The following is an 18,468-nucleotide window of genomic DNA, read 5'->3' on the forward strand; positions in this document are numbered from 1 at the left end:
ACTACTGATTCATTCATTCAACAAAATAGCTAGGATGCAAACTAGCTAGCAAACAAATACATCAAGAATATAATCACACTCACCATCTTAAGAGCCATCCTCAAATAATAATTTTTACTCCTTTTTAGCTTCTGATATTTTATCTATTTAAATATTATGGGGTAGGTTGTGTAGTGATGAAGTAATCGGCACTGCAGCAGACTAGTTTGCTAACACAGAGTACAGTCAAAACTGTTAATACACATTGAACAATGTAAACTACATTAAGAGAGAATAGAGAAGTTTGCTATATTTACCCTGCTAAACTAAAGCATAAATATGTCATCAAACTAAAAATATATAGTAAAAGTCATTCTACAATAAAAGCCCTTGTTACTGCTGATTGTAAGTCCAAAGTATTAGAGTTTAGTGCTACATAATGGCCCTGAGATGGACTGGCCACCTGTCCAGGGTGTTTCCCTGCCTTCGGCCCAAGACTGGGATAGGTTTTGACTGTTATAAAAAGTCACATACTTGCACTAAACAATGCTGGGTTATTGTTTTCAACCCAAACACTGGATTGGGCCTTTTGGGTCATTTTATTGGGTTATTTTCTCTCTGTGGGTAGTTTTTGTGTAACCCAGCCTCTGGGTTAGTGGCTGGGTAATTTTCACTGACAGTTGGAACTATACACTCCTCCCCCCACCCCGATGCGACAACCCAGCGGCGGCATCAGAACAGCCCAGCTGCTGAATTACCTGTCGCGGGCTTTTTGGATCGTCTTCAGGAGTTAGCAGTTATCAGCGCGGACAAATTGGAGGGCTTATTCGGTGAAATAAGGTTTGTGTCAGTATTTTTTATCTGTAATATCATTACTGTGTACACCAGAAAATGCAAAGATACCATTCCATAATCAGAACTGGACAGTTCATATGACATCAGCTGTTATTAAATGTCACGCTAGCTTCGTGAGCTTTGGCTTTGCTAGCTTGTATTGCCCACTGGACGCTGAATAGCTTTATTTACTGTCTCCTTTCTGCAAAATTTGCCAATTTGAATCCAAAATATATCACCTACATGATTAATTTAGTTCATACCCTGTATCACCCTGTCTACACCGGATGCGAGCGGTGCGTCGCTGATATGAAAGCCGTTTCACAACACTCGTGTCACAGGCTTCAGGGTTTCAACACACTGCTCTAGGCGAGCGTCATGCGGAGCTTTGTACAACACATGAAAAGTGTTGGTATGTACGGTAAACATTGAAAACGTATTTAAGTTTAAAGTAGAAAAAAGGTAACTATCAATGAATAAATAAATTATGAGCCATCGAATATTAGAATCAAAATCTGAGTTTTTCTTTGTACTTTAAAACCATCACCAGTGAGGCAAACACTTGTATGAAAAATCACAAACTGGTGCAAACTTCGACCTGTCATTACACAGAAACATTTACAATTATTAGCCATGCTTCCAGTATTCAGATGACTGTTAGACTGCTAACATTATGGGTTGATATGCATCTTTTTGTAGGTTGGAACAAATATGGTGGAGTACCTCCAGCAGGCTGAGATGTCAAGTCCTTGTTCCTCTATATCCTACACTTAGCAAAACAGGCCTGCACATAGAGCATTTTAATTATTATTTTAATTGAATTAATTTTATGGATTCCTTACATAAATAGTGTTCTAGTAATATACAGTACACTAGAATTATAAGTAACATTTAAAGGGCTAGTTCACCTAAATATGAAAATACTCTCATCATCTACTCACTCCCATACCATCCTATATGTGTATGACTTTCTTTCTTCTGCAGAACACATCTATCATATCACTTTTGAAGACATGGATTTAACAACTGGAGTCATATGGATTACTTTGATGTTGTCCTTATGTACTTTTTAGAGCTTCAAAGTCCTGGCCACTATTCACTTGCATATAATGGACCAACAGAGCTGAAATATTCTGAACAAAAACAAATAATTTTAGTAGCAGAAGAAAGGCATACACATCTGGGATGAGGGTGAGTAAATGAGGGATTTTTCATTTTTGGGTGAACTATCCTTTTAATAATACAATGGGAGTTTAATGTTTGTAATGCCTAGTGTATTTAACATTAATTATAAATGTTACTTTATTGTTCTGCATGCTGTTTATTAAAACATTTATGAAATAGTTTAAATGTACTTATTGAATGTATTTATATTCATCCAAAAATAAAGGAGCTACCATGTTTACACATTTGTTTATGGTGTGGTTTAATTTTTCAATATTTTTTTAAGGATAAAACAATCTGAAAATATTAACCCACTTATGGGATCAAATAAACCCAGCATTCCTCTAAAAATGAACCTGCATTTGGGTCGAATAGTAACCCATTTGCTGGGTTAAAATGAACAACCCAACTTGCTGGGTTAGTTTAGTTTAGTTCTGTCCCATATTTAAACAGCAGCTGGGCTAAAAATAAAACCAATTTGGGTTATTTTTAACCCAGCATTTTTTAGAGTGTGTACATTTATGCACCATATATTTAAAAATATTCAAACAAATTTCCATTTTCATACTGTATATGTACTACATATTTCCTGAAATGCTACTGGAGTTTGAATGTGAATTATAATTTTGATTTAAACTATGACTTAAGGTAGCACAAACGGTATGGGACGAGTCATGCAACAAAGTTTAATGATAAGTATTAGGGGTTTGTTTAAATCCATAAACTTAAGCATGAGCTATAGTAATAGGAATTCTAGCCTTAGCAGAAACCACTAATAATGATAGCTAAGAAATAATAATACAGTATTCAAATTTTCACCTTATTAGGAAACCTGACACATTCCATGGTTGTTCAGAATGGAGATACATATAGTAAATATGATTCCACAATACTATGTTTTTTCTTCATTTAGGCAAAGAATTCCAGCCTTTGTTCAGCATGTCGCTTGGGAAGGCCAGGACAGCCTAATTAGAAAAAGAGGGGCGGGTTAATCAATTTGCTCTTTGCAATGTTACCAGCTACATGGAACACCGTGGGCAAGATCACGCTGAGTTATTCAAAAGGTATGCAAGGGCACAAGGAGCAACTGTACAAACCCGATAGCATTTGCAATAAATTTTTTAAAGTTTTAATTAACTCTCACGTTGTACTGGCTAGTCACCCACAACTCACATCTTTCTTCATGTATATGCACAAAACATAACTGCATTTTGCCCTCCCACTACATCATCCTTCCAGTTCATCATGATAAAGGAACAGCAGTCAAGATGCAGTTAAATAGTGCGTGTAAACCAGCCCTTGATCCTCAAACTCATTCATCAACCCACCACCAAACACATTCTGATATAAGAACCACAGTTTCTGCAAAGTCTTCCTTTGGTAGAGCAATCTGACTAACGGTATGCATGCTAGATACCCATGTGAAAGACAAATCACAAATGAGATCCCTTCGATATCTCTGTCAGCAATGAACAAGGAGAGAGAGAAGTTAGTGAACCCAAATGTAGTATTTAATGAAGACGACGACTATACCAATTAGGGCTGCCACTTTTGAAATTTTAAAATAAGGGACACTTAAATGGGGGGTGGGGGGGTGGGGGGGGGATTACAGCCCCTAACCACATCCTCCACAGTTTTAGGAATAAATGCGTTAATATGCGTTATTAATAAAAATTGTATACCCTTTCTTACATGCTGAAATTACAACTTTCCTGACCCCTGACTTATAAAAAAAAATTTTTATATGTAAAAAAAAAAAAAACAATATATATATATATATATATATATATATATATATATATATATATATATTTTTTTTTTATCATTTCGATAATTTGTATCCTTTATCTTATGTATACATTTAGGTTGGTTTATACGTATTTTTTTTTTCTTCCTTCAACTGTACTTGTCTTTATGACTCAGTGATTGTATTCATATATTGTTTGATCGTTTTTGAACATTTATATACAGAAAAACATCCACAGTTTCAGCACCATTTCGGACAGTCCTTTACCCACCATAGGCACATTTTCCAACTTATATTAGTGTTAAATTAGCGATCTGGAACGATTTCACTGTGACTCCATCTGCCCAGCTTAAATACGGGACAAATCGCATCCCATATTGATTCGATACAGGTCGCATCATTTTATCTTTAAATACGGGATGATCCCGTATTTTACAGGACGGGTGGCAACCCTAATACCAATACAAATAACGCAAGGCTTGATGAACAAAGGTTCCCTATCTGTCACGCACTCGATGTTGTGTCGATGTAGTGACACTAGAGGTCACTCTTGGGAGCGCCAAACACCTCTGATCTTTGAGAAAAGGCCAATGGGAATTGGCGAGTGGAATTTGCATGTCACTCCCCCGGACATACGGGTATAAAAGGAGCTGGCTCGCAACCACTCATTCAGATTTTCTCTTCGGAGCCGAGCGGTTGTGTTTTCATTGAGCTGAATTCCCCACTGTCTCATTCACCTCTACAAGCTGTTGGATTTACGGTGCATTACAGCGGCTGCTCCCCTCTCGCACCAGTGGAGTGCAGAGAACGCCCCTGGGCGCTTCAACAGACTAAAAGAATATATTCTTCCCTGAAAGAGTGTATTTTCCTCTAAAAGAGTGGCACTCCCAGAGAGCGTCTTTTTAAAGATGTCTTTTCGTTTGTGTATAATTCCTGGTTGCGGTCGTTATCTCTCCGCTTCCGACGGCCACGATCGCTGTCTTACGTGCTTGGGCACTGTCCATGTGGAGACAGCGTTCGTGGATGGCTCATGTCCTCACTGCGAGAACATGACCATCGCAACGTTGCGGTCGCGGCTTTCCTTCCTCAGAGGGAAAGCCACCCCAGCGGCTCCCCACCGCTGTCCTTCTACCTATAGGTTTGAGGCCGTGTTGGTTAGCACTGGGAGCGATTTGGGGACCCCAATGGGAGCCGCTCCACTGGGTATGCCCCCACAGACCTCCCATTCCCCAGCATGCTCGTTCACCCCGATCGAGTTCCGCGATGAGACCGCCGGCTCCTCTCGGGGCTCGTGAAGAGGATGAGTTGTTGATAGCAGCATCAAAAAGCGGGCTCGTCCAGTCGGATGCTGAGGACTCGGCTGGGCTTCCACCTTCGGGTGTGGTCACCCAGTTGCAGGCCAATGCGGAGATGGAGGCCATGCTTGCCCGGGCGGCTGCGAGCATTGGGCTGGAGTGGAACCCTTCACTCCCTCCTGAAACCTCATGGCTTGACAATTGGTTCCTGGACCTAGAGCGCTGCTCACGGCCATGCTCTGCCCCAGTCCCTTTCTTCCCGAAGGTGCACGAGGAGCTTACAAGGACGTGGCGGGCAGCGAGAGGAGGACCCGGTCTCTCAGCTCCTCCACTCTCACTACCCTCGATGGTGGGGCTGCCAGGGGGTACTCGGCGATTCCCCAGGTGGAAAAGGTGCTCGCGGTGCACCTGTGCCCGCAGAGCACCGCCACCTGGCGGAGCCGCCCGAGACTCCCATCCAGGGCCTGTAGGTTCACGTTGTCTCTGGCAGTTAAGGCCTATGGTGTTGTTGGACAGGCAGCCTCCACCCTGCACACCATGGCTCTCCTGCAAGTGTACCAAGCCAAGGCACTTAAAGAACTACAGGAGGGTAGTTCTGACCCGGGATTGATGCAGGAGCTGCGTTCGGCGATCGATCTCACTCTCCGGGCGACAAAGATAACGGCGCGGACTCTCAGGCCGGACACTGCCCCTTTACTGCAGGTATGGCGCCCCGGAGGTGGGCCCCCCGCCCCGGCATGCCCAGCTGTGGCACAAACACACTCACACCAGGGCGGTTTTGATGGACCATGGGGACGACTTCCCTCCTCCCCCCTCCTTGACCAGCCCTATGGTGGGTATCCGTAGCCAGGTAAGTGCTTCAAGGTCCCCAGACTCAGCACGGCCACGGGTTCGGGGCTCAAGCCCCCTCAATGTGGAGCCTCAAGCTCTGCCCCGCCACGAGGCCCCACCTGCCGGTACGTCTGATGCGATTGTCCGTTTGGTCCCCCTCGCCCAGAGTTTGGAGGCATGGCTTGCGCTCTCCATCCCATCACGGTGGCTGACTCAGACCATCTGACTTGGCTATGCGATTCAGTTTGCCAGGCATCCACCCAGGTTCAACAGCGTCCGCTTCATCTCAGTGAAGGGTGAGAACGCCGCTGCCCTGCACGCGGAAATCGTGACCCTTCTGCAGAAGGACGCGATAGAGCCTGTCCCTCCAGCCGAGATGAAGAAGGGGTTCTACGGCCCTTACTTCATCATACCAAAGGCAGTGGATTGCGGCCAATCTTGGACCTGCGAGTACTGAACCGGGCCTTGCACAGACTCCCATTCAAGATGCTGATGCAGAGACGCATTTTGTCAAGCGTTCGGCATCAAGATTGGTTCATGGCAGTAGACCTTAAGGACGCGTACTTCCACGTCTCTGTTTTGCCTCGACACAGGTCCTTTCTATGGTTTGCTTTCGAGGGCCGGGCGTACCAGTACAAGGTCCTCCCCTTTGGTCTGTCCCTGTCGCCTCGTGTCTTCACGAAAGTCGCAGAAGCAGCCCTTGCCCCGCTAAGGGATGTAGGCATCCGCATCCTCAACTATCTCGATGACTGGCTAATTCTAGCTCACTCTCGGGATCTGTTGTGTGCGCACAGGGTCCTGGTGCTCAGGCACCTCAGCCGACTGGGGCTTCAGGTCAACTGGGAAAAGAGCAAGCTTTCCCCGGTTCAGAGCATCTCTTTTCTTGGGTTGGAGTAATACTCATGCCGCGCCTCACGAACGAGCACGTGCAGTCGGAGCTAAACTGCCTGAGTTCATTCAGGCAGAGAACGGTGGTCCCACTGAAGCAATTTCAGAGGCTCCTGGGGCATATGGCATCCTCAGCAGGCAGGGGTTCCCCTAGAGCAGGTCTCCAGGTGAGTCGTCATCACGACAGATGCCTCCAAGTCAGGCTGGGGCGCCATTTGCAATGGGCACGCAGTCGCTGGCTCCTGGAAAGGCCCACGACTGCGTTAGCATATCAACTGCCTTGAGTTGCTGGCAGTATTGCTCTCCCTGCGGAGGCTTTGGCCGTTGATCCAGGACAAGCACGTGTTGGTCCGGATGGACAACATGGCGATGGTAGCGTACATCAACTGCCAAGGTGGCGTGCGCTCTCATCGCATGTCGCAACTCGCACGCTGTCTCCTCCTCTGGAGTCAGCAGCGGCTCAAGTCATTGCGGGCCACTCAAATCCTGGGCGACCTCAACAGCGTGGCAGACACGCTGTTATGGCAGGTCATGCTCAGGGGAGAGTGGAGACTCCACCCCCAGGTGGTCCAGCTGATTTGGAGTCGATTCAGTCAAGCGCAGGTAGACCTGTTTGCTTCCCGGGAATTCTTCCACTGCCCGCTCTGGTATGCCCTGTCCAAGGCTCCGCTCAGCACAGATGCGCTGGCACACAGCTGGCCCCGGGGGCTACGCAAGTATGCGTTCCCCCCAGTGAGCCTACTTGCACAGTCTACTTGTCCGGTGCATGCTTTACACATCTACTTGGATCGTACGCAGAGCTTTAGACACTCTGAGCAGCTCTTTGTCTGCTTTGGCAGACAGAGGAAAGGGAGCGCTGTCTCCAAACAGAGGATCGCCCACTGGGTCATTGACGCTGAAACTCGAGAAGCGAGAAACTTGTACGTGTGCTAACTAGGCCCTGTACTGGTTGCCCATACGTAACCCCATGTGATGTATCTTCTGTGTCTTCCTTAGGCAGAGGACCCTCTGCCCCCGGTCACCGTGTCTGTAGAGCTCCTCCCCCCTGGGTAGGACCTACCATGGGGACTTCTCCACATGTGACACTGCTGACAAGACTCGGTAAGACCATGTGACGTATTTCCACACAATTTCCTCCCCTTTGGGCAGGGTGTGGTCTCCACGGTGTCTTCCCCTTGGGAGCGACACCCCCCCCAACACGGACACTTATGGCCCCCAGTCGATAAACGATTTCCACTCTTTTTTGGGGAGAAAAAGAGGAGAAGAGGCCACAGCTGGGCTAGCCTGTCCCCACTTTTTTGCAGTCGACTTGTCCCCGAGGTCCAGGGGACTGTACGACGCTCGTAGGGGCATTGGGGGAGGTTACATGATGGCCGGATGCGCTGGCTACGAGTCACGCAATGGCCTGCCCGTCTCGTACCGCCAGTCCATGCAACACAGTTCAGCTAGTTGTGGCGTTTCGTATAGGGACCCCTAGTGTCACTACATCGACACAACGTCGAGTGAGTGACAGATAGGGAACGTCTTGGTTACTTTCATAACCTCCGTTCCCTGATGGAGGGAACGAGATGTTGTGTCCCTCCTGTCACAACACTGAACTACCTGCTGAAATGGCCAGGACCTTCTCTCGGCTACTCAGCATAAAACCAGAATGAGTGGTTGCGAGCCAGCTCCTTTTATACCCATATGTCTGGGGGAGTGGCATGCAAATTCCACTCGCCAATTCCCATTAGCTTTTTCTCAAAGATCAGAGGTGTTTGGGGCTCCCAAGTGTGACCCCTAATGTCACTACATCGACACAACGTCTCGTTCCCTCCATCAGGGAAAGGAGGTTATGAAAGTAACCAAGATGAACTACTTAGCTCAATGCTACAATGGACGAGACTAGACAATGAGTGAAACATGAGGGAATATATACGGGCATGGGAATTAACAACACGAGGAACAGCTGTGAACTCTGATGGAAAACAGGTAAAACTAATGATGATGGTGCTTGCTGGGAAATGTAGTGTGGGGAACAACTACAACATGAAGGTCCATGAAGGGGTTAAACAAAGTCTGTGAACATGAAGGAAAGGTGAGATGAAGGGATGTGACAATCTCAATAGTTTCTCATACACAGCAGTTAGATGAAATGGAGAGCAAACTGAGACTTTTTGCTTAAGTGTCCTGCTTCTCAGATTGTTCTTCTGAGAAAAAGACCTCAACTATCTCTTGAATCTCTCTAGAGTTTTAGAAAATCTCAAACTGTCCTTAGATTTACCAAGAGTCTGCAATCAATAGTCAGAGGTTTCAATATGAACTCAAATATTTCTCATCAACATCTTTTGAGATGAAATGATCTCAGCAATACTATCTACATTCATTACACAGTTTTTTATTCTTACAATCAACAATTGTCTCATTAGTTTCTATTTTAATTTACCAGCATAGTTTAGACAGAGTGGTTTTGTTAGAAACTGGTATGAAATGTACTTTTTCTTGCAATTTCCTCAATTTAAAGACCCCATAAAATCAAAATAGGTGTTTAAGTTTAAGAGTTCGCCCATGTGTGTTAGCTTTGAGGTCATTTATATGCTAGTGTTCTCCTAAACAGAGACAAATTTCATTTTTAGCAGATATACACATTTAAAATACTTTCTCTTCAAGAAAAATGGAACAAATATTTTAGTCACTCATCTTGCAATACATAGATTTTTGTCCAATCAAATACTCTCTAAAATGAAAATGCCCCACCCCCTTCAACTGACTATTAGGTAGTAAATTACAGTTCATGGGTGTGAAGCAAACAAAAGCACATTTGCCATTTAAAAAATGTGATGAGCCCTTAAATATGTCCCACCTAAACGTACTGTTTCAGTAGAAAATACGTCAACACAGGAAATAAATTTTCGACCGTTAAGCAATTTCTTAGGTAGGGCTGTTTTGGAATCAACTCTGATTCCGATTCCAGGTTTTCAGAATCGATGGAATCGAATCCAAGAGGTGATTCAAGACTAATTTTCTCAATTCTTGAGAAAAAAACAGACAGCAAAGCGACATCTTACAGTAAACAATCCAATATAAAACATACTAAAAGGTGCTGTAAGCGATTTTAGCGTCCTGAAGATTTCACGTGACAGAGCCGTTGAATTAGCCATGCCCCCTCATTCCAAAACCCTGCCCTCCAAAGATAATTTTGAGACCAAGACTGAGCAAAAGAACAGCATTATTTGTTCCTGTGGCTGTCAGATTCAACAGTGGCACAATAGCACCCTCAACTGCCAAACATTATGAATCATAGCCTCAATCATCCACTTTAAAAACAACACTAGGAGAACGAGCAAAATGATTGACAGGTGAAAAGCGTCAATGTCACATTTTTGCTTGCTGTTTACAAAGTCTACAGCTGTTACAGAGACCGGTGTGATATCTCAGGACACTTATTTCATTAATATCTTTAAGGGAGTAGGAACATTTTTTTTGCATACTTTTCCATGAAAAATTGCTTACAGCACCTTTAATACCATTTATGATTGAGAGTATGAATTATAAAAGATCATGTCTTGCCCCTAAATGGAGTCAAATTGCAATTCCCAAAGCCTCGGAATCAAACATTCGATTCATTTTTTTAATCGACTCCCAGTCCTATTCTTACTGTAGGGTCTGTAACACAACTAAAGTAAAAGCATAAATTCTGAACAGCATCACCACAAGCCTTAGAAAATATCACAACAATGGTTAACCAACTTTTCAATGATAATCCCATCTGTGATTTGTTTCTGTGTGAGCAGGAAAAGCATAATCTAAAACCAGCAGTGCTAATCTCAATCAAAAATAATCTGAACAGCTCTACAGCAGTCCCATAACATTCAAATCAGAGCCCAAATCCAAAAGTCACAAAAGAGATTTCACAACTAAACTTTTTCTTTATTTCTCCTTTCAAACTTAATGATATTTCCATTACCCACTTTTTAATTTCCCCTGACAGCATGGGTCATATCAATAGAATCCGTTTGCACAGTTTAGCCAATCAAAACTGAGAATCACATATGGCTACTGTGTCCATTTCTTATTGTGTGACATCTTTTCAGTCTCTTCCTCTCCAGTTATCTGTTTTGACACCCTATTCGCAATATTACATGAGAAAGCTCTTAGGCATTTCATTAGGGACAATCATGTGTCCAGATGCCTATTCATATGCTGTGTTATTCGAGACAGGTAGATAGAGCAAGAGACGGGAGAGGGTTTTGAAAATTAGCTTAGAGTCTTATCTGTTCTGTAACATTATAATATTGCAATATGGTACTTAACAGGAATATGACAGTAAGTACTTGTTCTTCATGCTGTGCTATTATAATCTTGTATTTCTGTACAGTCTTGTTTAAGCATGACAGCATAGGACAATAGTATCAAGATAACTGAGTGACAGGTACTGCAGCATAACATGTTGTTGACATGACAGTTACATTTTGGTAAATATTATGACATAAATTTCCATTCCGCAGTTACATCCTATATTAACACTGCAGACTTAAAGAAACACATTTATGTTGTAAATGGATGACTTTAATTAAAACTTGCAAGAAATGTCTAGGTCCTATTTCACCCCAAATTCAAGGGCAAAAACTATCAAATACTGCATATATTTTTTTTTTTTTTTAAATAGAAACAAAAGTATTAAAAAAAATTAATAAAAATGAAATAAGGTTTTGCATTAAGAAAAGTAAGTCTATTTTAGGGACCATTAATATTTAGATGGATTTTAGCATTATTTTCATGGCAATTAAGACATGATTATTTTCAATACTGTATATAATTTACATTACTGTAATACAATAATACAGAATTTTCAAATCATCCTGTCTGGATACAATGTTTTTAGCTTTTGTTATTAAAATCAGCATGTAGACTTAGAAATGTAATGCATATATATATATATATATATATATATATATATATATATATATATATATATATATATATATAGTGTGTGTGTGTGTGTGTGTGTGTGTGTGTGTATTCTATATTGTGTGTATTGTATATTATTATTGTATATTGTGTTGTGTAATTACATTTATATTAGATATGTAAATTGTGTTGTGTAATCTGATGTTTATTGTAAATTGGTATATGTCTCATCACTGTCATGACTGCTATGTTGCTCAGAACTGCACCCATGACTTTCACCCACTGTTGCACTTGTGTATATGGTTGTGTGACAATAAAGTGATTTGATTTGATTTGATACATATATATATATATTGCATTACAAAGAATATATGCTGATTTAAAAAAAAATATTATTGTATGCCGACAGGATGATTTTTTATTACTGTATTACAGTAATCATTTTTTTATTAAATTTTTTTGTAACTAAAATACTGTTTGTCATGAGATTTTTTTTACAATTTACTTTCTCAAGAAAAATAATTTTTGCAATACAGTAATGTCATAATGGTATGTCCAAGCTGCTCTTTTCCCTTCAATCCATTCATTGTGTGGAAAAAAGTGGACATTCTATTCTGAGTTCAATGCAAGACAGAAAGTCATACAGGTTTGGAACATCATGAGCGTGAGTAAATAAATATAGAATTGTAATTAATTTGGGGGGCAATTATTCATTTGAGTCATACTTCTTTCCTATGAATGATTGTTTTCCATACAGTATGCAGGGTGGTCACTGAGAAATGGGGGAGGCAGAGTATTATTTATGATCTGATTATGATTATTTATGATGGGGGCTAAAGCACCATCTGTGCGCTCAAGAATTACAGAATGATTTCAGAAGTATCCCATGGGATGAAAGTCTCAGTTTTCTTACATTTGCTAGGGAAAAAAGGGACAGACAACAGTTAAAACAGAGTCAAGATCTCTGTGCTCCATGCAAAACAAATGACTGCATAAACCCATTGTAAAAATCATAGAGTACCCAAAGAGTAAATCATAGTTTTGCCCTATTGCAAGATCATTTGTCCCAATGCATCAATCAAAAGTATGAGGGTTTTTTTTATTTATTTATTTATTTATTTATTTATTTTTGCAAGGATGCAAGAACTGACATCAATTCTTTTACATATCTCAACGTTTTGCATGTCCTTCATATAATGCATGTGGTTAGTTATTATTAGTTACACATAGTGGACACTGAGTGCAGTGTAATAAACATTGCTTAAACAGTCTGATCTTTTACGAAGAAGGACAAATGAGGCATTGCACAATATAGATGCGAGTTATGATCACAAGAATTTATAAGCATCATCGACTCCAATCAGGGCAGCAAAGCATCACACAGAGGCAGCCTGTTGATTTTACAATGCATGCACAACACCCATGCAATACAACATTTTCACGTGAATTCAGTGTCTATATGATGTCTGTACAGGTATGCGTGATGAAAGTTGCCGCGCAACCATCAAGGACATTTTCAGAGAGGCATTTATGTACCTTAAACACATGCATCACTTCCTTATAATACAATTAACGGTGCAATGCTACAGTGTTTTAAAGAATTATCGTATGTGTAAGGGTTTTGTGATCTCTGATATTCATTATATATCGTCACAGAATTGTTAACTCTTGCCAAAGAGCAAATAGACCACAGGGAGTTAAAGCAGAGTATAGAGCCACAGCAAAATCATTTGAAACCTACCCATGTCTACGTAATTGTCGGATTCCAGCAGGTTTTTACAGCCTTTTGGTGTTTGATTCCCGATCCCGCATGGCACCGTCTTTAAACACGCGCAAAAAACGAGCACCTGCCCAAAGCTGCGCCGCGCGAGATGCTGACGAGCTTATTTCAATTCCGCAGTTGCGCTATTAAGCAACATGTCCAAGGGAACGCCGATGCAATCCTATGAGCTCTTCCCAGCATAAAAAAATACAAAAAACGACCATTTAGATTTTCTTAATGGGAATGACCCAACACAAAGAACATTTCCAGACCAGATATAGTTGTGTGCGTGTATATCCTAGACATCAAAACAGCCGGAAAGTTTGGAGAGGTTTGCGCAAAAGCGCGGCATCCGATATTCGCCAAGGTGCGCAGTTATAAAGAAAGCCAATTAAGAGATGTCAAAAAATCTCTCTTTTTTATGTCCTGTATAGATGGAACGCTGTGCGCAGAGGATGAGTGATGTATTCCAGATATCAGCTGATCTTAAAGGAGCTCAGAGGAGATTGTGCTGTCTGATGCAATGTATAAAACACATGTATACTGCTATTCTTTCTTCGAATATCTGTCACGAAAGAAGGTTTTTTAAGAGGAGTGTGCGTGTGTGGTTGCACTCAGAACTGGTGCAGTCACACCATTGCTTAACCCTCTTCTGCAAGTGCGATGCATCGGATTGCCCTCTTCTGGTGGGAACTAAGCCACATGCATCCCTCCTCCTCCTCCATTCAGAGCATTTGCCCGTAAACAGTGAAGCTAAGCATTCTTGAACGGTTCTTTGAAATGATGACATCAAATATTAATATGCGGTAATTGCAGTTATATAGGGCTACACATGATTAATTATGTCTTCTTATACTTAGAGGCGCACATGTATAGGCTTAACGTTCCTTATAGTCGGTAAGTGTGAAGCATTTATTTTGTCATGCTTATATTAAATGTTTTAATTAATAGAAGATTGCATACGACTCATGAGACAATTACTTGTAAGGAAAGTTATATATATATATATATATATATATATATATATATATATATATATATATATATATATATATATATATATATATTAAGCTTGGATACAGTGTGGCATATGCACTAGATAAGCTACTGGTATTGCATAGCTACTGTATACCTGTGACATGCACAGAACAGGGGCAGCAGGGGCACAAGCCCCTGCCCCTTTCGTTCACAAATATAAAGATGCCCTTTTGGTCATCCAGAAAAAAGGAAGAAAGTTTATCAATTAAATTAAAATAGTTAAAGTAGAATCAAAATCTTGTAATAATCTCACAAAAATATCAATAATGTGTTATTATGAGATTTCTTTGTAAATTGAGGGCATGTTAATGAAAATTAAGCGGAGGTGCCTTTAAGAGCGCATGCAAAAGCAGATTGGGGGCAGACACCATCACAAGTGATCCTCCCTATGCCCTATACTCATCCGAAGTGCAGAGCCCTTGAAGTGGGTACTCTGAAGGAAACATGGCATTACTGTATGAATGTACCCTTCGCTAACAGTCTTGTGGAAGGGCCCTTCGAGAAAAGATTCATTTTATTACTTTAGTTTTGAACAAGCTTTCGAGCGGCATCCACTCCCACAGCAGTCCCTTCAAGGGAGCAAAAAAATGCAGTTTTCAATTCCCCCTGAGCATCGAAATTCCGTTACCTCAGACAGGTAACAGGTCAGATAAAAAGTCCACTCCATGTTTTGTGTTATAAGTTCATAAAAAAGTATAATACTCGATTGCTACTGCATTTCCGACATCACACACCTGCAGTGTAGACAGATGTATTAATTATAATGGGATTATAAACGGTCACGTCGCTTTCAGTGATAGAAATACAATTAGTCTTTTTTTAGAATACTCCCATTAACTGAAGGAGCTGTCTGGTTCAACCAAAGCCAGTTTGTTTTTTGTTGAAACTAATAAGCCATTCGACTAATCACTTTCAGAAAAATACCATGGGATTAACATTTTTAGACATGTAGTCTATGATATCCTATCAAAGCCATGGAACCATCTTGACACATCATTGTACCATGGATCCGCCATATTATTGCTGTAAAGTCCTGTATATTTATACATATTAATGACAGAATACTGTAAAATAACATTATAAGAATATTAAAAGAAATAAAGAGAAATTAATATAAGAAGTGTCTGTTATGATGACTGGATGAAGTGAGGGAGCAGAAATGAGAGAAAGTGAAAAGAGTGATGAGACAAGAAAAACATTAGAACCCTTTAACAAAAAAAAAAAAAAAAAAAAGACACTGTGACATTACCAGGGTAATACCATGGTACTGAATGATTATTATATTCACTGATGATACTGTCATGGTACTCCAAGGTACTTTAAAAAATACCATGGTTTTACTATGACATGTGTCATAAACATGGGGTTATCACAGACCATGACTGACAATTACTTGTGATAAAGGAAAAAAACAAAAAAATTATGTACAGTATATAATACAAGAGAAAAAAACCAAAGAAATTAGTTAAGTATATATAATTACTACTCATTCAAAATAAATAAATAAATAAATCAGTGCCCTTTTCCTTCCTTCCACCCCTTTCCCTGCTAAGGTCTGTGCACGTCATTGCTGTATACGGTAGCTTTAAGAACTGGTCTTTTTTTTTTTTTTTTCTCATACAGTGGCCCTTTAAAAAGTATTTGGATAGTTGAGGATCACTTTAAAATATCTGAATGCCGTTGGATTAGATATCAAAATATCAAAACAAGTCACATTCATTTGGAAGAACAATAGCACAGGCACACATTTCAGACTAAAAATGACACATAAAGACGTGTTTTAAATGATAAACAATAAATATACTTTTCAAAGTTACAACATGTTCACACTCCCGAAGCGTCAAATACTGCTGCTTGTGCAGGAGCCCACAAGCTCCCAGATTTTATCTTTGAAATCAGCCACGTTTATTCACAATGGTAATGTTTAATCAGCAACATGTATTATTTTACAGTGGTTAATGTTAAATCCGTTATTTTATATACACATTCTGCTCTGCTGAAGTGACCTGTTCATGTATTCCGATCTCTTTGTGTGAAGAACAGACCCAAATGTAAGTTTTTATTTTGCGGTCCCCTGGCGTCCGCTGTACACATTCAGCTATCAACTCGGTTCTAGTAACAAATTCAAAAATCGCCACCATGAGAAGGCATCAGCACGACGTCCAGGGGCATAGATTCCAGGGGGATGGGGGGAGGTAACCCCCCAATAATCAATACAAGCAAGTACAACCCCTCCCAATATTTACAGTGTATCCGGAAAGTATTCACAGCGCTTAACTTTTTCCACATTTTGTTATGTTACAGCCTTATTCCAAAATGGATTAAATTCATTATTTTCCTCAAAATTCTACAAACAATACCCCATAATGACAACATGAAAGAAGTTTGTTTGAAATCTTTGCAAATTTATAAAAAAAAAAAAAAAAACGAAAAAAAAAAAAAATCACATGTACATAAGTATTCACAGCCTTTGCCATGACACTCAAAATTGAGCTCAGGTGCATCCTGTTTCCACTGATCATCCTTGAGATGTTTCTACAACTTGATTAGAGTCCACCTGTGGTAAATTCAGTTGATTGGACATGATTTGGAAATGCACACACCTGTCTATATAAGGTCCCACAGTTAACAGTGTGTGTCAGAGCACAAACCAAGCCATGAAGTCCAAAGAATTGTCTGTAGACCTCCGAGACAGGATTGTGTCGAGGCACAGATCTGGGAAAGGGTACAGAAAAATTTCTGCAGCATTAAAAGTCCCAATGAGCACAGTGGCCTCCATCATCCGTAAATGGAAGAAGTTTGGAACCACCAGGACTCTTCCTAGAGCTGGCCGCCCAGCCAAACTGAGCGATCGGGGGAGAAGGGCCTTAGTCAGGGAGGTGACCAAGAACCCGATGGTCACTCTGACAGAGCTCCAGCGTTTCTCTGTGGAGAGAGGAGAACCTTCCAGAAGAACAACCATCTCTGCAGCACTCCACCAATCAGGCCTGTATGGTAGAGTGGCCAGACGGAAGCCACTCCTCAGTAAAAGGCACATGACAGCCTGCCTGGAGTTTGCCAAAAGGCACCTGAAGGACTCTCAGACCATGAGAAACAAAGATTGAACTCTTTGGCCTGAATGGCAAGCGTCATGTCTGGAGGAAACCAGGCACCGCTCATCACCTGGCCAATACCATCCCTACAGTGAAGCATGGTGGTGGCAGCATCATGCTGTGGGGATGTTTTTCAGCGGCAGGAACTGGGAGACTAGTCAGGATCGAGGGAAAGATGAATGCAGCAATGTACAGAGACATCCTTGATGAAAACCTGCTCCAGAGCGCTCTGGACCTCAGACTGGGGTGAAGGTTCATCTTCCAACAGGACAACAACCCTAAGTACACAGCCAAGATAACAAAGGAGTGGCTCCGGGACAACTGTGAATGTCCTCGAGTGGCCCAGCCAGAGCCCAGACTTGAACCCGATTGAACATCACTGGAGAGATCTGAAAATGACTGTGCACCGACGCTCCCCATCCAACCTGATGGATCTTGAGAGGTCCTGCAAAGAAGAATGGGAGAAACTGCCCAAAAATAGGTGTGCCAAGCTTGTAGCATCATACTCAAAAAGACTTGAGGCTGTAATTGGTGCCAAAGGTGCTTCAACAAAGTATTGAGCAAAGGCTGTGAATACTTATGTACATGTGATTATTTTTTTTTTCATTTATTTTATTTTCTTTTATACATTTGCAAAGATTTCAAACAAACTTCTTTCACGTTGTCATTATGGGGTATTGTTTGTAGAATTTTGAGGAAAATAATGAATTTAATCAATTTTGGAATAAGGTTGTAACATAACAAAATGTGGAAAAAGTGAAGCGCTGTGAATACTTTCCAGATGCACTGTATACCATGATCACTGGAAACATGTAAATGCTTCACACTGCAACCCCCCCAATGTTCAAGGCAAATCTACGCCCTTGGCAACGTCAAACGCCACTGGATCTCGCGTATCTTGTGACCGATTACAATGAGTTCAAGTTCTAATGTATCTTTTGAATGAGA

The 18,468-nt window shown here is 41.3% G+C and overlaps 1 protein-coding gene across 2 annotated transcripts in view; it reads right to left on the reverse strand.

Moving 5' to 3' along the window:
• Positions 1–13,590, reverse strand: part of LOC127415414 (leucine-rich repeat transmembrane neuronal protein 4-like) — a 193,765-nt gene extending 180,175 nt beyond the window's left edge. For both annotated transcript variants that reach the window (XM_051654115.1, XM_051654116.1), the window contains exon 1: positions 13,370–13,590. In XM_051654115.1, coding sequence (XP_051510075.1) covers positions 13,370–13,373 — 4 coding nt within the window. In that variant the 5' untranslated portion in view covers positions 13,374–13,590. The remainder of the gene's footprint in view (positions 1–13,369) is intronic.
• Between the last annotated feature and the right edge of the window lie 4,878 nt (positions 13,591–18,468).

Source organism: Myxocyprinus asiaticus, chromosome 24, assembly GCF_019703515.2.
Source record: "Myxocyprinus asiaticus isolate MX2 ecotype Aquarium Trade chromosome 24, UBuf_Myxa_2, whole genome shotgun sequence".
Taxonomy (NCBI): Eukaryota; Metazoa; Chordata; class Actinopteri; order Cypriniformes; family Catostomidae; genus Myxocyprinus; species Myxocyprinus asiaticus.